At 38.8% G+C, this 24,657-nt stretch overlaps 2 protein-coding genes across 9 annotated transcripts in view; one reads left to right on the top strand and one right to left on the bottom strand.

The window, feature by feature from the left end:
- The window catches only part of WDR3 (WD repeat domain 3), a 29,808-nt gene extending 16,897 nt beyond the window's left edge, over positions 1-12,911 (bottom strand). The window contains exons 1-10 of the mRNA XM_070487140.1: positions 12,779-12,911; positions 10,000-10,201; positions 8,796-9,005; positions 6,019-6,137; positions 4,368-4,446; positions 3,420-3,515; positions 2,401-2,514; positions 1,942-2,043; positions 1,409-1,506; positions 358-465 (exon numbers count right to left, since the gene is read on the bottom strand). Of these exons, the coding sequence (XP_070343241.1) occupies positions 358-465; positions 1,409-1,506; positions 1,942-2,043; positions 2,401-2,514; positions 3,420-3,515; positions 4,368-4,446; positions 6,019-6,137; positions 8,796-9,005; positions 10,000-10,170 (1,097 nt within the window). The 5' untranslated portion in view covers positions 10,171-10,201; positions 12,779-12,911. The remainder of the gene's footprint in view (positions 1-357; positions 466-1,408; positions 1,507-1,941; positions 2,044-2,400; positions 2,515-3,419; positions 3,516-4,367; positions 4,447-6,018; positions 6,138-8,795; positions 9,006-9,999; positions 10,202-12,778) is intronic.
- A 320-nt stretch (positions 12,912-13,231) lies between these two features.
- The window catches only part of GDAP2 (ganglioside induced differentiation associated protein 2), a 70,292-nt gene continuing 58,866 nt past the window's right edge, over positions 13,232-24,657 (top strand). Inside the window, exons 1-4 of one of the 8 annotated variants that reach the window (XM_044749461.2) lie at positions 13,236-13,371; positions 19,462-19,554; positions 22,377-22,619; positions 23,878-24,017. In XM_044749461.2, coding sequence (XP_044605396.1) covers positions 22,444-22,619; positions 23,878-24,017 — 316 coding nt within the window. In that variant the 5' untranslated portion in view covers positions 13,236-13,371; positions 19,462-19,554; positions 22,377-22,443. Of the gene's footprint in view, positions 13,379-13,455; positions 13,599-13,802; positions 13,943-19,461; positions 19,555-22,376; positions 22,620-23,877; positions 24,018-24,657 lie in introns of those variants that run through there. The other 7 variants (XM_044749459.2, XM_044749460.2, XM_014847709.3 and 4 more) reach the window with 7 other exon arrangements.

Here is a 24,657-nt window from a genome sequence, read left to right as displayed (position 1 = left end):
TGTATTTTTTATAAATGACCTTATTTATGTTTATAAATGACCTCACCCAAAAGAATTTATTCTTTTGGAAAATGGGGTATACATTTTTCTTTTTAATTGGCAGTAGGAATAATAAACAAATGGATAAAAGGTTATTATAATAAAACAAATAATGAGATGATGAATAAGTGGGCCCATGGTGAGGGCAGTAGGAGCCAAGTGTGACACAGGTGTCCCACAATCATTGTCTCCAAATATTTAATTGGTATAGATTGCTTATAAATAGCATGAAAAAGCCAATACAACTATGTAGCTTACTATTGCTACAATACTTAAGATACTTCTTTCAAATACTTCAGATACTACATTTTTACTCACTTAATTTTGGCGGAAGTTTTGATATTAGTCACCCGTTGGATTTCATCTTGCAGAGTAATTTCAACACTGACTTCAAGGTCTTCCTCCTCCCCTTTGCAAGAACTTAATCTAGAGGACAAAAAAAGACTATCATACTATCACCTTTCTAACAAAGAAGCCACTTTGCTGTTACTTGAGTCAAGTCATACTATCACCTTTCTAACAAAGAAGCCGCTTTGCTGTTACTTGAGTCAAGTTCTGGCCAGAACCTGTGTGATCCTGGGACAGTCACTTAACCACACAAGATTACCACAAGAATTAAACAATGTAAGAATACTTTGTGAACTAATGTGCCATAAATATAAAGTATTTCATTTAATAAGTACCCTCAATAAATGGATTCTGAATACAACAGCAGATAAAATTTCCTGGGACAAGTCTCTATAATTCAAACTATTCCACTGAAATGTTTCTGGTAGACTTATCTAACTTCAGGTCTTTTTAGAAAATCCATTAACCTGCACTTATCAATCCAGCCATGTCAAATAAACCAAAGGTCGCAAAAGATGTGCCAAGTCAGATAACTTTTTATTTCCTTGAGACTTGATCAATTTCAACCACTGAGGAACCTATTTCTACGGTTATAATGACCTATTTCAAGGTTATATTGCCTCCAAACTTCAATTATATAACTGCCCAACCAGTCTTTCTTCTCAGAGTCCCAAAAGTCAATATTATGCAACCCAGCTTCCTTCTGTATAGTTTGTTGTCATTAAAAACACAGTGCTAGCCTCTGAGAATTAAATCATTTAGAAGCTATTTTTAAAAATTTGTAGACTTTCTAGTTCTGTGTGGCTCTGATTTCAAGACTTAAGAACACGCTAGTTATGAAGCTACGCGAAAGAGTAGAAGTTTAAAACTTGGACTACTGGCACCCTACAAAATTTTCTCAAGGTCGTAACAGTAATTGTTAACAAAGCAAATATTTCCTCAAAGAAGCCATCGCTTTTCGGTTAGTACTATGCGGTCCACCCAGCATACTTTATTAGTAGTAAATATTAAGAAAACACACCTGGCTTTCTTTCTAGCTTTCTTCATCTTCTTATCCTTTTTCTTCTGAATTTCTTCTCCGGAAAGGATACAAAACACTTCTAGCACAGAATCAGTTCCCTAGAAAGGCAAACGGTTGATGTGAGTCCAGGATAGGCAATTTGTAATTTAGCTTTTTCTCAGAAAGAACTAAATAATAACATTTCTCCTTCTTGCCTTACTAGTTGGATTACGCTGGACAACTTAATCTCTCTGGGATTGTGGTCTCATCTGTAAAGTGGGGATACCACTTCCTATTCACAGTGTTTCTCTGAAGACTGAATAAGAAGTTAACGCTTTTAAATTGCTTAGAAAAGCAAGCATTTAATAAAGGGCTGCTAATAATAAGAACAATAATAGTAATCATTATTGTTGTTATGCTAATAGCAAGGGATTATAAATCCTCACAGCACCATATAACAAATTCTTAACATGACCAAAGAAAAATTCATCTCTACACTGAGTCTCTCAAAGAAACAGCCCAATCTGTTATTCTCTCCTAAGCCAGATACTCACATGGCAAGCAAGAATCCTGCCTGTCCTGTCGACTGCAAGGTTCACAACTCTGTCCCTTCCTTCCCGCATTATGGAACCAGCTTTCCTGCATGTAAGGATGCGCTACAGAAGAAGCAACAGAGAAGATGAAGGTTAAATGTAAGTTCTGCCAAACCTCTCAAAAGATATGGTTCCAGAGAGCCGGCCCTATGACACAGTGGTTAAGTTTTGTACTCTCTGTTTCGGTGGCCCGGGTTTGTGGGTTCAGATACCAGGTGGGGACCTACACCAGTCGTCAGCCATGCTGCAGTAGCAACCCACATATAAAGCGGAGGAGGACTAGCACAGACGTTAGCTCAGGGCTAATTTTCCTCAAGATAGTCCCTAAAATGATGATGAGAATTGCAAATTTAAAAGTCTGCAATTCTCACTTTTCCCACTGCTCAACTCAATTGAAGAGAAGAAACAAAAATAAATTACATCCTCAGGAGCTTCACTCGTCTCAAGGGCACCATCCTCTGCTTCATGTGTGTCCTGTATTCCAGAGGAAGGCCCTTTGGTTTTCTTGGGCTCTGGTTCCTCTGGGTCTTCGATCTGTTTTATAAAAACAGGAAAAGAAAAGCTGAAAGAATGTTCCAGGAGGTGAGACTTAACCCTAATGACTTAGAAACCTGTCCTTATGGCCACTAATATTTTACATTTAGTGATCTCTCTGACTAACCCTCTTCAATGGTAGGACATTTACCAGAACATATTAACATATTTGACTACATCAAATGTGAGCAAAACATTATTCACTATTCTGTCTCCAATAACACTCTATTGCGTAAGGACCACTGCTTAGTAACAAGGTTAAAAATGATGACAAACTCATCACTGACTTTAAAACCTTCTCAGGTGTTGGATCTACCATATTCTAGAGGGAGAGATTCAAACCGGCATTAAGAATTGTAAAGGCATTCCAAGAGATTACATTTTCTCCTTAAAGAAAGAAAAGATAAATCCTCGCCTACTAATGTAGAACTCATCAAAGTGGCTACTGGACACACCACCACATACCTCACTCTAGCTAAACCTAAGGTCCATAACCCTTTTCTCACACAAAATCTTTGAGGATCTGAGAAAAACTTATAAATCTTCTCAGAATACACATATGTATAAACACACACAAATTTTACATAGATTTTTGTTTGAGAGGAAAGAGTGACAGATTTGTCCATTCATGGACACCCAAGGTCCAGGAATATCAGGCTAAACTGAAAAACTAGCATTACTAGAAGCTGAGGGCCTTCTGCAATCCTTCTTCCAAGCTCAAATAAACGAGGACAATGGAGTATATAACAAACAAAATATCTGTTTAGAAGCTGCAGGTTATCAAGGTGATAGAATTCCTTCTAGTACTATGTGAATCACTCAATAATTACATCCAATTCTAAACTCAGTGAGCCCATGAAACTGCTGAGACATGACACAGCCCATGATGAGAAAACAGTAACTACCTCTTCCAGATAGGCTATGTCCCAAGCCCTCAGCTCACTGTCGGAAGTCCCAGTGACGAGTCGCTTTTCTTCTGACACCAGAACCAACCCCCACACCTACAGAGAATAAAAAGAGCCAAACAGTATGATTTTTAAGAGACCCCACAATGTATGACATGACATCGCAAAAGTCTAAGTATACTGTAGTGAAATCTCTGGCATTTGCAAAGTCTAGCAACCTTTTCAAAATACACTCACTTTTAGAAAGAAAAAATGGCCCATGATAGAACTGTTGTTTATGTATGACTATAAGTTTATCTATAATTTCCTATCTTTAAATTGAGATAATGGCTGTTCAGCATAAATCCTAACTAGAATCCACTCGAATGGATACTTCTTTGCTTTCAGCAGTGCTTGCAAACAAAAGGTGCTCCATTAATGTCTACTGCATAATTTTCAGCCTCAATCCAATAACTAAATAATGAAAATAACAGTACCGTTTCAAATCAACAAAGAATCTAATTTGCTTTTCCTCCTCATTAAGTCCAGGTATATGCTTTTGAAAGCCTGGTATGAACAAAGCACGGAGGAGGATGCAAAGATGTCAAATATTCCCAGATGGAGCTTTGTTCAGGTAACTATTGTAGTGGCTACAATCTGCTGTTTCCGTGTCACTGGGCCAAGCACTGTACACACAGTATCGTTAAACCTCCCTAGAATCGTCAAGGTGGACACATTATTTAAAAACAGTGGAACTCATATTCATGGATTAAAAACTTATCCAAGGCCAAGCTGTACCTGCTCTGGCTGGCACTACTTCCACTGCACCAACCTGTCTGTCTCTCAAGACAGCACACAATGAATACTGAGAGCAGGAAAAACAAAGAGCCATGAAAGGGCCAGGGAAGAAAACCACCTTTTCCTTTTTGCCTCGCCATTCTTTCCCTGAGCCCCTTACTCCACAGGTACCTCAGTTCGGTGGCCAACCATTGTTTTGAAGCAGTGCTGGGTATCCAGGTCCCACCATTTCACCATGGTATCTTTCCCACTAAAAGAAGAAATAGGGAAAAAATCTTATGAGGAAGAATAACTAAACTAACAGGGCAATCAAGGACTCATTTGTTGCCTTAAAAAGACAATATACAGCAATAATGTCTAATGCTACTATTCTACCTGACCTTTCCTTTAAAAAGTAAAGAATCCTAACTCTCCATGTGCCTATTCTCAGGTAGAAAATAAAATGTTTCACCTGTAAGCACAAAAATAACTTTGAATTCAGAGTGTTAAAGAACACAGAACTTGATCTGTTGCCCATCATTTCTATCATCACAGCATCAACATTTTTTTCACCTAACACAGAAACATCTTGGACCTCTCTTCCTCCCTTGTCTCTTATGTCCAGTTAGTCTCTATGTCCTGAAAATGCCTCCTCCGTGAAGTATCTAAGCCTTGATTCCTTCCAATGCATTTCTGCACACAAAACTGAATTTAAGTCCTACTGGCTGAATTATTTTAATAGCTTCTCTTCTGGACTCTTTGTCCATTCCTGTTTCCTCATCACATACAATACACTACTATCAGATAATCTCAATTTTCTAAAGTTATACTACCTCAAGCTTCTCTACAGAATCAAAATCAGGCTGTTCAGCACCATTCTCAAAACCCCCCATTAACTGGTTGTCAATCTCCCTGCCAATGGGCTCTACTCTTCCTGCATCAAATGCCTCTTCCTGGCTTCTTCATTAATATTAACCTACTATAATCCTCTTTCATGACCAGACTGGAAAAAAACAAACCAAAAACCAGATTTACGAAGTCTTTCCTATATAATCCCATGTCACGGTGTTAATTCCTTTCCTTTATATTCTCTAGGCTATAATGTGCACATGCTAGTAAAATTGCACATTTGTTCTCTCATGGAATCTGTGTTATCCGAACAAGACATACTAATGTCCCCATATGCTGTCCCACAGGAATAAATTCATCACTGTTACAGCAGTCAGTGCTCCTTCACAACTTCTTCTGACTCATTACTATGGTTCTTTTAATTACTGCCTGGCAAATCTTAGATCCCAAACTTTCCTGGGTGGCCATTCCTTAGGAATGATAACTATTACATTAGGTTGAACTATATGAAATTTGACCTATCATTTTTGACCTCCAACAAATACAAATTTCAAACGGTTCAACCTAACAGATGTTCAGAAGGCCTAAATATGGAGTACGTCTCTTCGCAAAGGGCAGGCTAAATCAAACACTTGGTATTCACACCTGCCCGCTGCTCCATATTCTGCTTTCCTCACTTTTCAGGGATTCAGAAAGTAGACAGCTCTTTCTACAAAAGGCACACCAAAAGGTTAAGGAAGATGGAAAAGCTGATATCAGCGGAAAATAATGACAAATCAGAAAATAGAATTAAATAACTTTGGATAGCTTCTATGCAACTACTTGGGAGGGGAAGGAAGCAGGGAGAAAGCAGAGAGCAGAAGAGGAAACTAACATACGAGCTTGAGTTACAGAGCTGAGAAATGAGTAGGGAATGAAGCAAATTCCCTCTCTGAAACCCCCTCCAATCAATTCACCTAGAAAAGAACTGGAAACGAAACTGTGATTTCTTTACCTAGTAACTAGTAGATTCTTTCCTCGTAGAAACAATGCTTGTGTGATGGCATCCTTGTGCCCCTTTAAACGGTAGAGGCCACTTTCATTGATCACATCCCATACAATAACATCTGTGTCCTAAAGGGATCAAATAATACAGAAGAATTTCTTTACCACATGAGGCCTAACTTGACAAACAATGGGATGCAATATTTTTATTACAAAGGTAATGTATGGTCCTCATAGAAACTTTGGAAAGCATATGGAAAACTACAGGGGAAATAAATGCCAGTTAATTCCACCAGACAGATATAATCACCACAGATAGTTTGTTTTATATTGTTTCAGTCTTCATGTATATATCCAGGTTAATTTCCTATTAGAAAACTGAGATCATGCCATGCATATCATTTTATAATCCTCCCCCTTTTTTTTCATTTAATAGATTTTCATTTTTCCAAATCCTTCCAGACTGTTTTCATTTTTAATGGTAATGTAATAATCAATCCTAAGGATATACCATAACTTACTTTAAAAGTTTTCTATTTTTGCCATTTAGGTAGTTTCCCATTTTCTGCTATTATAAATATGTAGGAATGAACATTCTTGTACTAAATCTTTGTGCATATCTCTCATCAGAATAAATACTAAAAAGTGAAATTCTTGGGTCAAAAGGTATTTCTATTTTACAGTTTGCAACGCACACCATCAAGGCAACCTCTGGAAAGACTGCACCAATCTATAGGTCCACCAGGGATATGGATGACAAAGCCAGTTTTCTTTCGCCTCGACTCTGGATATTGTCAGTTTCTCAAAAACTACTGCCAATTTCACAAGTTAAAAATGCTGTCTCAGTATTTATTTGATTTGCATTTCTGAATACCAATGAGAAATTCTGTACATGCTCTATGGTGATTATTGGTCATTTGTACCAATTGGTCTTTTGAATGCCAAGTCATGTCTTTCATCTTTCTTTGGGTCTTATTTTTTACTTGATTGTAAGTTATTAAGAGATGAATGATATTAATCCTTTTTAAGGATTTTTTTTAAGTTGAAAATATTAAATACTTTCTCTTTTCCATTGTCCTTTACCTTTTTTTTCTCAGGTTTATTGAAAAATAATTGACACACATCAGTGCATAAGTTTAAGCTGTACAGCATGATGGCTTGACTGACATATATTGTGAAATGATCACAATGGGTTCAACTAACATCCATCTTCTCATATGGATAAAATAGAAAGAAAAGAAAGAAGAAGAAAGAAAAAAAAAATTTTCTCTTTGTGATGAGAACTCTTAGGATTTACTCTCTTAACAACTTTCCTGTACATATATGTATTTTTTGTGTGTGAGGAAGATTTGCCCTGAGCTAACATCCATTGCCAATCTTCCTCTTTTTTCGCTTGAGGATGATTAGCCCTGAGCTAATATCTGTGCCAATCTTCCTCTGTTTTTTGTATGGGGCATGCCTCCACAGCATGGCCAAAGAGAGGAGTAGGTCCATGCCCAGGATCTGAACCCACAAACCTGGACTGCAAAAGCGGAGTGCACAGATCTTTAACCACTCAGCCACAGGGCCAGCCCCTATGTTTTTTTCTAATGTACAAACATTTTAAATTTAAGTATTCAAATCTACTGATCTTTTCCTTTATAATTTCTTTCTTTGCTGATATGCTTGAAGTCTTTTCCTATCCTCATAGCAGATAAATATTTACTTATATATCCTCCAGTTTACTTAAAATATCACTCTTTAATAGTTAAGTCTTTAACCTGACTCATTTTGGTATATGGCATAAGGTAAAGCTTTAACTTAAGATTTTCCCCCACACAGTTAGCCAATTGTCTTCAGTATCATTTTATAACTATTCAATCATTTTTCTACTCATCAGAAATGTCATCTTAAAATGGGGTCATTAGGAATATGAAAGTGAATTTCTTTCTGAGATTCCTGGTTAGTTGCTGTAATCCGACTATTTTGTATTGATACCAGATGAATATAACACATTTTACAGTATGACTTCATAATGCATTGTAGCATGTGAAACCTCCTAAAAAACAATCTAACCCTGAAAAAAGAATCTGAAAGGCTTTTTTATGATTCTTCTTCCCCAAAATTCAGGTGTTTCTGATTCATTTGTTTTTCCATATATGGTTTTAAGTCATTTGGTCACATTCTAAAACAACAACAATAAAAAACCTTTGGGATATTTATTTAAATCGTTTTAACTATATAAATTAATTAGGAAACACGAGCATCTTTTCAACACTTTGTCTTCTCATTCAAGAACATGGTTTGTGTCTCTATTTATTCAAGTCTTCTGCTACATACTTCAGTAAAGTTTCATAGTATTTTTCTGTCTATTACTTGACATACCATTGCAAATGGAATTTTTTACATTATATTTTCTAACTGATGACTTAGAGATACTGCAAAGCTACCGATTTTACCAAACTCAATGGCAAAGAATTATCATTTTGTGTCTCCTTTTCAAACCTTTTTTTCTTCCTTGTGTACCGCTTTGGGTAGCACTTCCACAATGATGTTATATAACAGTTGTCATGGGCATCCTTACCTTATTCCTATACTTAATAGGCTTTTATCAAACAATATGACAAGAAACAAAAGGAACCTCCCAATTCATACCCATCGTTCTCATTTATTTCTACCATCTATACTATTTTGTACACCAAATGCCCACAGTTTCACTCAAACAATTTTTGTGAACAACCTGCTTCAGTATAAGACTTATATCCCTTTACTAGGATCAAAGTCTGGGCATCTGACTCAAGGTCTCACCTTGGACCCAGATGCCAGCCTGCCTCCTAGCTGATCATACTTCAAGGAAGTGATGGCTGCTTTGTGTCCACTGAAGGTCACATTTCCTTCCCCACTCAGGAGACTAAAGATTCGGATAGACCCATCTTCATAACCAACAGCTAAGTGCAGCCCATCTGGGGAGGGGCACAAGCAAGTGACTTCTTGTTTAAGCCCCTGAAGGATGAGGATCTGAAATCATAAGAATCAAAAATAGTGTAGAGGAGTTAAGTATGTCATCAGGGAAAAGTGTAGGAATAATAAAGTACAGTAACATTAAGAGCATCAATAATTCTAAATCACTCTTAGGAACAGTTATAAAATTCTGCAACCCATCTCCAATTCTTTAATATAGGAATTATTATTTGTACTGGGCAATGAAACAGTCAAGAAAATGTAAAATTATTTTCTCCAAAGCTCCACATTAGCATAATACATGCAAAACTTTCCCAGGCAATAGAAAAAATTACTAAGTCCTTATCCCATGTCAACAACAAATGACTTTCCATAAAGAGTTATAAACACATCCTTGCTTTAACTGAACCCCATCTTGTAGGAAACTAACCTCATGGCACCACAATGCTACAGTGGTTTATCCCCAAGGGACCCAGGTGGCAGCAAGTATCAAAGTATTAATCTCTTGGGGGGGCGGGGTCACATAGTGAGTGGACAAAAAGAAAATGCTTGTTTTGGGTTCGGCAAAAGTGGTAGGCTAAGGGAATTCAGAGTCATACAAAGTATCAAAGCTTAGTTTAACAACCCTCCGGCCTCACCTGTACAAGTAAGAAAAAGATTCAGTCAACAGAGAAGAGTAATAGTCCTTTTAAATACCTAATATTCTATAACTTGTTGTGAGGGCAAATAGAAGAACTTGAAAAATAGAGAACTGGTAAAGTAGAGAAAAACAAACCTACCAGGAATAATGATTACCAATTTCCTGTAAATATCACTACAAATAGATACTTAAGAGGTAAGCTCCTACTTGGTTGTGGTTTTCATACTTTAGTGTAGAAGGATACAAGAGAACTTGCTACTTGGCTATTTAGACCCAAAGGAAAAAGATTTCTCTCCTAGGGGAACACACATAAAAAAATTTGTGTGTGATAAATCAGAGCACTCCCACTTCTGCCTCTCCATCCTCAAATATCCATAAATCAAATATCAACCTGGATGACTTCTGGCTTACCTTCTCTCCTTTCCTTAAGTCCCAGATGAAAACATGTTCACAGGCTGGTACTGCCACATAGCGTCCTTTTTCACCACGAAGTGTCACAAAGACAATATTACCTTTTTGGCTGCCAATAAGGCCAAAGACTGCACTGGCAACATAGCGTAGGTACTGCTTGGTGAGCCCCATGTTGTGATGTCTGATACCAGAAGTGAGGCAGCTGCACATGCAAACAGAGAAAACTCAGTTCTTTGGGTACCTTGGTTCTGCTAGGCTAGCAAATACCGACTGTTTATCATGTAGTTAAAGGCATGTAACTTGGGGCTTCCTAACCTTTCTTTACACTGAATAAATTACTGACATAAAATACGTGGACATCTTTATTTTTTATTCACTGTCGACTCAACATGCAATCTCTCATTCCTCAAGTTTCAAACTGGTCACATTGTCATGTCCACCTGTGAGTTAAACTACTTGCTAAACTACTTGCTTCTGTCCACTTGACCACAACAGAATTTTTACCCTGAGACTGACAATACTTATCAACGAACATTTATTGTAAACCTACTAATTAGACAGGCACTGTTCGAGACACTAGAGATATAATGTTGAGTAAAACAAAATCCTTGACCTCACGGCACTTACCTTCTAGCACAGCTGTTCTCAAACTCTAGTATGTATCCAAATCACCTCAGGGCTTCTGAAGAGAAACTGCTGGGAACCACCTCCACCTTACCTCCCCAGAGCCTATTTCTGTGTGATTCAGTAGGTCTGGGGAGAGGCCCAAGATTTCTCATTTCTAACAAGTTCCTAAGTGATGCTGCTGCTGCTGTGGTTCCTTGCTTTTGAGAACTACTGTTCTAGTACATGCAGGTCTGTCCTTGATTTCCAAATCAGGGCAGCCACCTCCCAGTGGCACAGAAAAATGGTACAGCAACTTGGCACCTTATTTTTGAAAGATGCCGCAGTTCCTGCACTAAATCAAATTCACTGAAAACACTGGTTATGCACAAAAGAGACAACAGTTGAAGGAGATAACAAGTCAAGCCTGTCTGCTCTTGATATGGAAGAGTGAAAAATATGCCCCCAAAGACCCATGCAACTTAAAAAATACAACAATACTAAACAGGAGGTACAGCCCTTTTTTGGAGCTGTTTTTTTGTTGTTGGATTGTTTGCTTTAACTCTACAGGATCTTTCTGATTACAATCTGCTGTTTTAGTCTACTTTAACAGAAAAATATTCAATGCCAACCCTCTGCTAATATTTTCTTTTAATAATCACTTACTGGCTTCATTTTTCTTCTCATAGGAACCAACGTAAAGCCAGTTAAAAATAACGGAAAGATAATATTAACATGGTGATAATGTTCTTACCCTAGGTCATTTGATCAATTCTTCCTCAATTCATCTTATTCCTCTAGCCCCTTTGCTGTAGTTGTTCCTCATGACAGTCTTTGGCCTTCTATCAACTCCTTCCATAGTAGTTTCCTTAGAGACTTCATATAGCATGCCTAGGCCCAGGGACACCCACAGCTCTATTTTCAGTCCTATCTACACACACTAATACTAGTTATAGAGTCCCTAAAACTTATTAGACATCTCCATTCGAATACCTTGCAGCATCACGCTTAACACGTCTAAAATCAAACCTACCTTGCTTCCCAAACTTCTCTCATTTTCTGACACTAAGACAGACAATCCTTCTAGCCATTCAGGCTCAAAACCTTGTAGTAACCTTTGGCTCGTTAATAAAAAATATTATAGCTGCCAAGACTTAAATCGCTTACCATATGGAAACTGATATACTAAAAGTATATAACTGGGTAAGTATACGCAGTTGTTTAATTACATATAGCAATTAATTAAATAGATTAATATATGTAAAGCATTTAGAAAAGCATCTAGCATATTGTAAATATAAGTATAAAAAATTCTTCACAATAACCTTATAAGATAGGTGCTATTCTTATTCCTGTTTTACAGACAAGGAAACCAGGCACAGAGATCTGAAATAGCTATCCCAAAGTCATTTGGCTACTTTTAAGTGCCAAAGCCAGATTCCAATCCGGTCAGTCAAATTCCAAAATTTCTTCCTTTAACCGCTAGGCTAAAGCTAAACCCCAGAGCTTCTCTGCCTCTGTCCTCTCTTTTATCAGAAACTTCCATCTAACTGATTGTTTCTCTGAAATAAGATCCTTTTCTCTATTTACACTACTTTCTGTTCCAGCTCTTTTTCACCGGCTTCGTGCATTAGTTTTCTACCTAGCACCTCCGCTTAATTATTTTTCATTCTTTTCATTTACAAGTTATAACACTACCTGACTACTCTTCAAATGCACTGTCCCTACTCCAATGCCCTTGAAAGGGCTAAATTATTTGCAGTTTTCAAGAACTCAACTTCTCTATCCTTCTTTATTTCTCGCATAATCCGCTCTCTTGTCGGGCTAGTTGATTTCCTTCCTCGTCCTACCACTTTGCCTTCTTCATATTGTTTCTCGCACCTAGAATAACATGCATTCTCCATCTACCTGTTCCAACCAGCGTTATCCTCTGAGGCCCACTTCCTTCCGGGCTAGTCCAATTCTCTCAGCCTTTTCCACTGCCTCAATACTGAAACTATCTTCCATAAAACTTGGCACTAGTCGCTTGTGTCTCACTTGCACAGATCTCGACGCCTTCTGGAGAAAGCTCACGATCTAATCTTCCTCCGCGCCCCGTCATCCCTGCTTCCTAACCCACTGCCCCCAAAGCATTTGCTTCTATGATGCAGAGAAGGGCTGAGCGGTAGTAACAGACCTGTCGGATGTCCCTAAAACCGACTCTTCAGTCAGGAGAGGATGACGAGGGTTCCGCACACGAACCACGCTGCCGGAGATCCTCAGGCGAGCCAGTGCACGGCAGTGGGACGCTCGCAGTCGCCCAGGTTCCCCTTCACCCTGGAGACCGGTCCCCAATCCCCCCGCCTCATCTGCTGCTGACACCTCGAAGGCGTCAGCCAGGACCAGCCAAACCCGAATAGCAGAGCAAAGGCCTTCGGCCACCGAGCACCCACAGTACTTATCCTGGCCTCCACGAGGCTCCGAGCCGATTGGGTCCGCCCACGGGACCCACCCCTTCCGGGTCCACTCCAGGGCTCTCTTCCGCCCGACGTTCCCTTTGCCTTCCAGGAGGAAATGACGTAAGAGCCGGGTTCTGATTGGCGAGGGCCGGCGGGGAGCGGAAGCCGGAGTTTCGCCGCGGAGAGCTCCTGCAGCTGGTCCCTCCAGCCTCCTGGGACTTTGATTCGTCTTACCCGCCGAGCTCCTGGCAAGGGCTGTCCGGGCATGCCGCGCGGCCGCTTTCTACGAGGAACTTAACCCGCCCCGCCCGCCGCCCGGATGGGACCGCTGGTGTGCTGTGAGAGGCGGGACGGAGGCTGGGAGGGAAGGCGGGGCGGAGCGGGCCGGGGGCGCGGCCGGAGGCGCACGGGACTCGGCCTGGGCAGGGAGTGCGAGCCGAGAGGGTTAGTCTGTCCGCTCTCTGGAAGAATGAGCCTGCCGCTTCTTCCCGAGCTGTTGGTTGCGTTCCTCTCGCCCGAGGCGCTGCCGGGGACGACTTACCGTCGAGAGGAGAGAGGGTAGGCAGACCCAGGCACGAGGGACAGTGGTGCTGTAGCCCCTGAGGAGGCGCGCGCCCTCGGGCCCGGGTGAAATGGGGCGGCCGGGAGCGCGGCCGTTCACAGCCCCCAGAGTCGAGTCTGTGTTGCCGCCCGTGTGGTCTGGGCATTCCACGAACAGAGAGCAGCTGGAGTCAGGGCTGGGGAGACGCTGAGCCCAGGATGCTGAGTTGTCTGGATCTCCGCAGTCCCTGGAGTGACGTTGGTGTGGCTTTGTGTTTCTGCTCTGTGGCCGCTTGAGGGAGAAGTGACCAGAGCTGACTGCTCTTTGCTTGGTAATTGAGGCTTAGGTGCTCTGTCACCAGGTGGGAATTAGCTTTTCTCTTCATATACGACAATTTTATATATTGAGGTGTATGGGGAAGCCATTCTGGTTTAAACTTGATTTGGCCTAAATTTTATTTGAACCACAGAAGCCTGACTTAGGGCCTGTCAGACATACCTTGTACATCTGCTTTAATCATTACCCTAAAGTAAAGAATGCATTCTTTGAAGATAAGAATTGGTGCCTCCCTTCTTGTGACCCTAGTAGTCTTTGAAGATAAGTCTCCCATCCCATGACACCAGGGACATGTTGACCCTCTGTGTCTGTCCTAATCTGTAACAAAATATCTCCTTGAACCCTTGAAAGAATGTACCCCTGTCAGGCTTGATGTGTGTCTCTTTGTTTGGAAATGCTATGTAACTGTGCTGAGAATCCTTTTTCTCTGTAGTGCTTTCTTCCCTTGCAAAGGCTACAACTGTTGGGTTATAGTCCTCAGTTTGTAAAACTCTCTTCCTTTCTTTGGCAAAGAATGATTTTGTCTGTGCTCTCTTGCAGTTCTGTCTGCTTTTATTCTCACACTTCATAGAAGTGTTAAGAAATGAGTTCTGATGTCTATAGCTGTGGAAAATTAAAGCTAACAGATAGCTATACAAAAGAAATAAGCCTCTGCCTTCGCTTATTGAACAAGATATCTGTAGCCAGGCTAGAAATTAGACTTTTATCTACATTATCTGATTTTCTTCAGACGTTTCTTGAGTTTTTCACATATTCAGCTAGTCTTCCATATTCAAGAAAATTACAATAGTAGAGAATGGATATGTTGAGACTGTAAATAGATGTAGCAGTATAGGTGTTTTGAAACAAGGTTACTGCAGGTTGGATGAATGAGAAGGAAGGAAATTGTGGCAACACACTATTATTTCAATAAGTTTGATGGGGAAGGGAGCATTTAGGTGGCTGTGTATGGTTAATATCTCCTATAGGTGATGTGCATTGTATTATTATAGGGAAAAATGTGTGCTTCAGTAGAAAACTTCATAGTCTACATGCCATCTAGATGACACCCCTTGGATTTTCTACTTCTAAGAAAGCTATTTTCAGCTGTGTAAACTATAGATACCTAATGTCAGCAACAAGTAATGTTTGTCTATAGACATGGAAATTCTGTCTCCTTTGAGGTTCATTGGAAGTTTTGCCTCCTTGTACATTCATTTCAATATTCCTGATCTACTAATGTGTCCAATTTGGGGATTCGCTTTATTTACTATCTACCTGCTTTCCTTGTGAGTTAAAATCTTAAACACATGTTCATTTTTATATTTGAATGAGTCATGATTTTACCTTTTTAAAAAAATTTTTTCTTAACATTATTAAATATTATGGGATGGGACAACCACAAATGGAAAAAATAATTTTTAATAAAAGTTGATGTAAGAGCAACTGTGATTGAGTGTTTAGATAATGCATCTTATAAAATTCCCAATACACTGCTTCAAGAGTATAACCCTGATTTCTTATTTAAGTTTCAAATTGCTCAATGTATTAGTACTTAAAATTGAAACATAGTAAAGTTCTTTTAACAGGAAGGTGTTACTAACTCACTCAAAGCATGTGCTTTGGGTGTTTTTGAATGATGGCGTTAAATTTGACCTGGGCCATTGACATGGCTCCGAAGTATTTTTGTTATACTGTGTTTATTGTTGACATATTTATTTTTCCATCTAAGTAACTTTAAAAAGAATGTCATTCTTTCCATTTGCATAGAATGATTCTTAAATATAATAGATTTTGTTTTGGGGTGGGGGTTTATGTACAATATCTAATGTACCCTGAAGTTTTAGATGTTGATATACAAAGACATAAGGAATGGTAAGCCTGTAATTTATACAAAAACAGTGAAATAGAGCTGGTAATTAGTGGAGGTCAAGAGCATGGACCAATTCTGTGTACTTTTATGCAGGCCTGTCTTATCAATGTGAACATTTTGAAGAACAAGTAACCATATTTGCAGTTCTTGTTTTTCTCTTTTAAATGATACCATTTTCTTTTTATCCAGACAAAAATCACGATATTTTGAGACAGTGATGCGAGGTGTTCTGCCTGGTTCTGCGCAGTCTTAAACAGTAAAAATCTAATCTCTCTGACCAATCCAATGGTTCATATAAAGGACTATTTAGAGGACTTCTTAAAATAAAAGATGACAAGATTTGTTTTTAAAAAACTGAGGATTAATCTAAAAGATATCAAGATTTGAGGAAAAAACCAAACTGGAGTGTAATGAGAACCATTTATACTGGCCATGTGTTTGAATTATCAAGGATACACAGTTCTCTTTGTGTTTAGGTCCTTGTCCAGGAAGGTAATGAAGATCACCCTAGTAGGGCTAAGGAATAGATCTGATCCATCCTAGAATCATCTGTTTGTCTCCTGTGGCCTTTTTGATCCTGGGACATAAATGTCTTGCTTCAGGACTTTTTTTTCCACTAAGGTTTAGTGTTTGCTTATGAACCTGTTCAAAGTACAGAACTGATCAATTGATTTTCAGTGGAAAGTCTTGCTCTTCTTTAATGTTATCCAAAATTCTGGCTATAGCCTTAGAGTACTGTAGCCTTCCCCTCCTCCCTCCCTCACCTGAGCACTGTGTTTGCATTCTTTCTATCACGGGGATTTTTAACCTGAATTGGGGAACCGTTTCAAATTTATTTGCGAATCTGTGCTTGTATGAGCTCATATACTCGCATTTTGGGTGGTGAAAAGTTCTTTAACTTCGTGTGATTCTTAAAGGGGTCTGTGACCCCAAGAATGTTAAGAACCACTGTTCCTTAAGGATCAGGGATCGGGTTTTCCTGCCTAGCGTGGCTTTGCTGCTCCATTTGCTTTATTGCCAAAGTGTGTGTGTTGGGGGAGGGGGAGATTTAAATTTCTTTTTGGTGAGAAAAATCCATTTCTGATTAGAGATGGAGCTGAAAAAGAGTTCATTGTTTGTTAAACGCCATAACACTTTCTGTATAATGTCATTAAACTTTGCCCTACAATAACAGGGATTATTTATTACCCATTTAACACCCAATATCTTGTGGGTCACAGTAACTTTTAAGATCTGGAAAGAAGATCCATCCAACTATACTGACAAGGTGTGACTGGAGATATAGGAGAACCACTAATCTGTACTGTCAAAGAAGATCGCAGAGTTTCAGGAAGGGAATAATCAATCACTAAAATTTGGTTAGCTCTGGGATTTGACATTTGGGGAGTTACTGTTGACCTTGAAAGAACAGTCTTAGCGTTGTTAGAGAGATGGAAGCAAAACTGCAGGAAGTTGAGTAAATGGAAGAAAAGGAAGTAGAACTACAAAACAGATTACTCTTAAAAAGTGAAGTGATGAGGAGAGGAGTTTAGTTGATGTTCTGAAGGAGAAATGAAGTAGGAAAATTTTTTGAGACTAGGAAGACTGAGGGGAAGGAGAGATCAAGATGTTGTGAAGGGAGAATTGATGTTATTACATTCTCTTAGAGGTGATCTAGTCAAGTGGAGTAAAAGCTTAAATGAAGGTGATTTGGCAGGCTTAAAAGTGTGGAATACACCCTAAAATCAGTTGGAAGTTGGAAAGAGTGAATGAAGATAGATTTTGAGCTGGAGGAACGTTACGGTACAGTCGTGGATCACTTAACGACGAGCATACGTTCTGAGAAATGCATTGTTAGGCGATTTCATCGTTATGTGAACATCATAGAGTGTACCTACACAAACGCAGATGGTATAACCTACTACACACTTAGCTTATATGGTGCTAATCTTGTGTGACCACTGTCATATATGCTCTCTGTTGTTGGCCGAGATGTCGTTATGTGGTGGGTGACTGTAATTTGAATGGTGATCTTTCTTAGAGCATCAAGAAAAGAAGGGAGGCAATGTGATATGATATAACAGAATTGGCATCGGTTTTAGTGCCAACTGGTCTTCGATTTGGATGTCAGGATGCCACTCACTAGTTGTTACCTTGAGTTGGTAATTGAACCTTTGGATCTTGATGCCCTCACTGTAAGATAGGAGTTGTAATACCTACTTTATGGGATTATTGTAAAGATTAGAAAGCGTATTTGTAACACATCGAATACCCCGTGGCTCACTGTACCTGCCACAGTGCGCTTCTTTCCATTCCTTTAGTATCTTGGGCTCTTTCTCACCTTAAGGCTCCCAGATTTACCCTTACCTCTGTCTCTAAAACTATTCTGCTACTTTTGGTCTGACTGTCACTTTCTGGAAGAGACGTTTTCTGCTTCTACAATCTAAGTTAGCTCCTTCCTTGTTCTTTATAGCACACTTATCACAGATTTTAACCAAGTATTCATTTCCATGATTATATGTTTGTGTGACTTCTGTGGGTCTGTCTCTTCCATTAGACAAGACTCAGCATCTAACAGTGCTTGAGTGAATGGATGGTTGGGACACAGTAGGCAAATAAGCATTTATTACCTCACAGTTTGTATGGGTCAGGAAGTCAAAAGTGGCTTAGTTGCGTGTTTCTGGCTCAGCGTTTTTCATGAGGTTGCAGTCAGGATGTCAGCTGAGGCTGAAGTCATTTGAAGCCTAGCTGGGGCTGGAAGATCCAAGGTGATTCATTCACCTGCCTGGCGGTTGATGCTGGTTGTTGGCAGGAACTCTCAGTTTCTCCCCATGGGGACCTTTGCATGGGCTGCTTGAATGTCCTCACATCATGGGAACTAATTTCCCCAGAGCAGGCATTCCACGAGAGAGCATGGCAGAAGCCACAATATCTTTTATGATTCATCTTTGGAAGTCACACACTGTTGTTTCTGCAGTATCTTGTTGGTTGCATAGTCCAGCCCTATTTATTATGGGAGGCATCTACACAGCGACATTAATATCAAGAGGCAGGTATCATTGCAGCACATTTTACAGGCTGTCTGCCATAGATGCTATATGGAATAGCATAGAGAGTCAACCAAGAATGACTAAAACAATTTCCTAATAGTGTTGATGAAGGGCCCAGCTGACATAGGAAAGCATGCATTTGTTTTGGCAGCAGATAGGATAATTACTGATTTTTTTTTTATAGTGACACAGGAGCAGAATCAGAGAAAGTGGATGTTGGATTGATCTACGTGTTAGGGGTTAACAAGTCATTACAAGGGCAGACATTGAGATAAGAGTGTATCTTAATTCAGCAATTTGTGTTTGGTTTGTTTGGTGCTCATTAGTCTTTGACGGTGAGTGTTTTGGTCTTTGCCACACATGGAGGCATATCTTTATCTCAGCAGTGGCGCACGTGACTTTCACATTGGCTTTGAGAAAGTTAGAAAAGTAACTTTTATTGTGCCTTGCTTTGTGCCAGGTGCTCTTCTACAGTTTTAATACAGATTATATCATTTAATCCTCACAATAGCGCTAGGGTGTATTACTCTGGTTTAGAAATAAGAAAACTGGCTTAGAGTCAAGGATAACGCAACTCTTAGGTGATGGGTCTAGACCCAAACTCAGGCCTCCTGATAACAGAGCCCAAACTCTTACATTGTACCTTCTGTTTCTGCTTCACAGTCTAATTGCACGTGGAAATATTTACCTTAAAATACTAAAGAAGCCAGATGCAAAATTGTACATACGTTGTGATTTTACCTATCATAGAAAAAGGTAGGAACTACATCAAAGTTTGAGTTTTTTTCTCTCTTACTTTTTACTATTTTTCAAATGTTCTATATGTGGGTATTACTTAGAGTTAGAAAGAAAAATTATTTTAAAGAAGCAATTTTGTCCTGAAAGTTTGCATTCAAGTTTGAAAAATGAAAACTAAGTCTGTGTTTAAAGAATTTTTTAAATTATGGTTAAGTTTTAGCCGTGAGTCATTGTCATCAAAAGTCTATGAATAGTTTTTTGAAATTATGAATTTCTGCAAAGTGTCATTCCATTAAGCCTGAGGCAGTTCAACCATGGAAAATAAGTGTTATCTCCATTTGTGCTCTGTTCAGCTTGTCCACTTTAAGTCTGAGTACTTGTGAACAGGTCAGCAGAACTGGTGGTTGCCTCTAGTTGCAAAAGCCGATTGGATGGACTTAACACCAACATCTAGATAAAATTGGTTTCTTTATTTCAAAATAATTTCAAAGGAGTACTTAGTATCAAATAAGAATAGCCTTCTTATACAGTTTTATCATGGTATAATCTACAAGGCCTTTCTGAAATTGTTATATAAATGATCACATTTCCTACCACATAGTGTTGGTCCAGGAATTAACATATTGTGTCAGATCCATTGTTCGTTCCAATTAATATCACGTGTCTCAGCAAGAAACATCAAGGAATTAGGTATAGAGAGTATGCTCGTTCTCCTTGACTCTTAACAACAAACGTTAGGATCGTACAGAAAAACTTCTCAAGTAGTGTAGTTCACATGTCAGCTTTCTTTCTCTGATCATCTGTTTTCTCTCATGTGTATTCAGTGTTATGCGTGACTTTCAACTTACCAAACCCACTAATCAGTTCTTGGCCCTATGACACAACCTTTCAGTAGCATGAAACTCTAGCTGATCCTTCTTGAGTGTTCCTTCTTGAATTGCATTCTTCACTTGGTCTTTAGGTTACCATACTTATCTGGTGTTCCTTCCATTCTTATCAATCCTTCTCTATCTCATTTTTGACTTGTCCTCTTTCCAATCTCTAAATTTTGCCTTAGGACTCAGTCTTTGCATCTCTTTTCTCTTTTTGCATTTTTCTCTCTTGATGATCTCATCCAATTCCCTTAACTTTAAATACCATACATATGCTGAGGCTTCCAAATTTATGCTTTTAGCCCGACCTCTCCTCTGAGCTCTAGCCTCATTTAGCCAATTGCATGTTTGATATAAATACTTGGCCATATAATGGGCATCTCAGACTTGACACGTACAAAAATATATAAGGAAAAATTACCTTGATTATCACTCTACCCCACAACCTACTCTAGTCTTCCCCTTTTCTGTAAATAGCGTTACCCTCTATTCAACTGCTCAAGCAAGAAATCTAGGTGTTATCTTTGATTCTGTTCTTTTCCCTTACCCTTCATATACAAGCTACATCCCAAATCTGTCTGTTTCTCACTACCCTTATCATCTCACCTAGATTACTGCAGTGCTCTCTGTGATCTCTGCTTTTACTCTTGCCCCCCACCCCCTCAAGTCCACTGTAGCCAGAGTAGTCTTTTCAAATGTTGTTTTATTAAGTCATTATCTCTATCAAGATCTTCTAACAGCTTCCCCTCATATTTCCAGTAAGATCTAAACTTCTTGGGGCTTACAGACTGCAACATCTGGCCTTTCCCTGTCTCACCAACCTCATCACCTACCACTCATTACCTGGCTCATTCTACTCTAGCCAGACCACCTCCTCACTCTTCCTGGAATAGACCCAGCTCCTTCCTGACCTTTTGGCCTTTGTACTTGCTATTTCCTCTGCCTGAAACACTCTCCAGAGCTTCCCATGGCTTGTTCTCTCACTTTATTTAGCTCTCTACTCAGATATCACCTTTCCTCTCATAATACTTATTGCCCCCATCATTCTGTTAGATACCTGCTTGCTTGCTTGTTTATTGTTTATTCTCTCCTCTTCATGAAGCATAAGTTCTGTAAGGGCAGGGACTTGCTCTGTCTTATTCACCAGTGTATCCCAGTGCCTAGGACACACAGTGCCTAGTACCTGACACATCATAGATGCTTACAAAGATGTATTGAATGAATGAATCTACCATTTTACTGAAACAACTGTCTGACTTATTGGCAAATTAAGTATACTTTTCTCATGTTAAATTTCCCGTGACCTCTCTGTAGTACTTGACACTATGATTTCCTATCACCCTGCTCGTCTCATTTCTGCATTTCTTTACAACCAACCTTCCATCGCATCACTGTCTCATATACCATATCTTATAACTTGTCAAATCCTGTTAATTATTCCTTTGTATGTTGCCTGTCAAATCCATGCCTCCTTCTCTATCTCCTTTTCTGCCTAGTTTAAACTTGTATTCTCTCTTACTACTTGATTGCAATGACCTCCCTACTTCTCGTTTTGTCTTACTCAATACATCCTCCTTATTATCATTAGACTGAACTCTTTAAATTGTACAAATTGTTTATCTTTGTTTCTCTTGCATCCCCTAGCATTTTTCCCCCCAATAGTGGGCATTCAATGAATGTTGAATGAATAATCCTCTGTTTCTGGAAAGTAGAACTGCTGGCCATGTGATTATTTTAATGGCTGTAATTCTTTGAAAAGAATTTATGCTTAAATAATTCCCCTTTCTTCTTGTTTTAGAAAAGCTGTAGCAATTCTTTGTTGTACATTGATTTTTATGGACTATTTAAGTGACTAATCACACAATGTACTGTTGTAGCTTTTCACAGTAGAATTTTGGTTTTTGCTCTAATGCAAGTAAAGTAGTATCTGTGCTTCTCTATTAAAACATCTCTTTCTTTTCTCTTAAGCTAAGGTCTCCAGTGAATATTGAATTGCTGAGGAATTTGGAAAAAGACAAGCTGAAGTTCCCATTCCATGGATCCCTTGGGGGCACCTTCCCAGTTTGTGGATGTGGATACGCTACCAAGCTGGAGCAACTCATGTGAAGATGAATTAGATGCTTCTGATGCTGCAGCTGAAACATTTCAGGAAGACACTATTAGATCACCTTTTCTTTATAATAAGGACATCAACAGAAAAGTGGTTCTTTGGTAATTCTTTGACTAAATCATATCATGATATGATCTTAATTTTTTCTAAATTGTTTTTCCTTATAATTTCTTCTAAACTCTTTTTTTTTGGTAAGCCTTAGCATTGTTGAAATATTGCTTTGCATATGCATAGCTCTATTGAGGTATAATTGACATACAGTAAATTGCACATATTTAAAGTGTACAATTTGGTAAATTTTGATGTATGTGTACACCCATGAACCCATCACTACAATCAAGATATTGAATATATTTATCACCCAAAAGGTTTTTAGTTCCTTTGCAATCCTTCCCTCTTGCCCCTCCCTGCCTCCACATCCCCCAGCAACCGTTGATCTTTCTGTAACTGTAGATTTGTTTGCATTTTCTAGAGTTTTATATAAATGGAATCCTGTACTCATTTTTTTAGTCTGGCCTCTTTCATTCAGCATAATTATTTGAAAGTTCGTTATGTTGTTGCATGTATTAGTAGTAGTACATTTCTTTTTTTAAAAACTTGATTGAGATGTAATTCATATACCATACAGCTCACCAGTTTAAATCATACAAGTCAGTGGTTTCTAGTATATCACAAAGTTGTGTAACCATTACTGCAGTCAGTTTTAGAACATTTTCATCAACCAAAGGTCCTATACCCGTTAGCAGTCATTCCCTTTCCATCCCCCCTGCCCGCCTATCTCTCAGGTTTAGCCAACCACTAATCTACTTTTCCTCTATAGCTTTCCCTCTTCTGGACATTTAATACAAATGGAATCAATTGTGACTACGTGTCATGTTTTTAAGATTCATCCATGTTGTAGTATGAATCAGTATGTCATTCCTTTTAGTGGCCACATAATATTCCATTGGATATACCACATTTAGTTTATTAGTTCATTAGTTGATGGGCATTTGGATTGTTTCCACTTTTTGGCTATTATGAATAATGCTGCTGTGTGTAAACTCTTTAAACCAACAACTTTCAGTTCTATAAGCATTCTGTTACAATGAAAAAGAAATATGAAAGACGCAAAGGAATAACATGTTGGTTTTGTGAGTTTCAGTGTTGTAGCAATTGCGTTAAAGATCTATCTAATAAAAGTAGATTAGTCTTTCTGAGTCAGGAACTACTTATGTACCATTGCTTAAACTTGTGAGCCAGCAAAAGCAATGTTGTGAAGGGAGTGAGGATAGAATGTTTCGAAAGAATTAGAAATTAGCTTTCTTATCACCCTCCTCTTCTTTACACTTACTCTTTATTTACTAATGGCTTCCTCAGGAAAGGAGATGTGGCATTACTGAACTGTACAGCCATTGTAAATACCAGCAATGAAAGTCTTACAGATAAGAATCCTGTGTCAGAAAGTATCTTCATGCTTGCAGGACCTGATTTGAAGGAGGACCTCCAGAAACTTAAAGGTGAGTGAATTTTCTTAGGTATGTCATTGCTTAGGAAACATTTCTTTTGATGTTTGAAGAAGCATGTTTTGCATTTAAGTGAGAAAAGTAAGTAGATGTAGCCATTTTGTTGTTGTTAAAACGAAATAAGTACAGCTTTTGAAAACCCCACAATGTGTTAGAAGCAGAACGCTGAGACTGCTCAGTAAAACTCCTCTGTCACGTTACTAAGTTTTAAAATGACAATCATTGTAGTCGGTTAGAGCTTTGGTAGCGTTTTCTTGGCTCTGTATTTTCTTGCATTGATAAGCCTTGTAAAACAACTGTCCTTTGTCTAAACTAAAAAATTTTTATCAGGATTTGCTAGGGACAGAGAATTTTTTATATACCTCCTAGACATGGACCTTCACTTCTGAGATGAAGTTGATTTCCTGATAAAACCAAAGTGCATTGCAAGAGCAAATATAGTCTCAGTTAATTTTGTACTTGCTACTGTTTTTTTTTTACCAGGACATTCTTCTTCTAGGAACATTTCTTTGGAAATGGGAACAGGAAGAGTCCTGTTGGTTCTGAATCTTGTTTATCTTATCTGCATTCATTTTCTTCAATTACCAACCTGGCAACCGTTTGCTATTGTTATTCGTGCCCAAATGGAATGTTG

Source organism: Equus asinus, chromosome 16, assembly GCF_041296235.1.
Source record: "Equus asinus isolate D_3611 breed Donkey chromosome 16, EquAss-T2T_v2, whole genome shotgun sequence".
Classification (NCBI taxonomy): domain Eukaryota; kingdom Metazoa; phylum Chordata; class Mammalia; order Perissodactyla; family Equidae; genus Equus; species Equus asinus.
The sequence above is the reverse complement of the archived record's forward strand: the minus strand, read 5'-3'. Positions and strand labels throughout refer to the sequence as shown.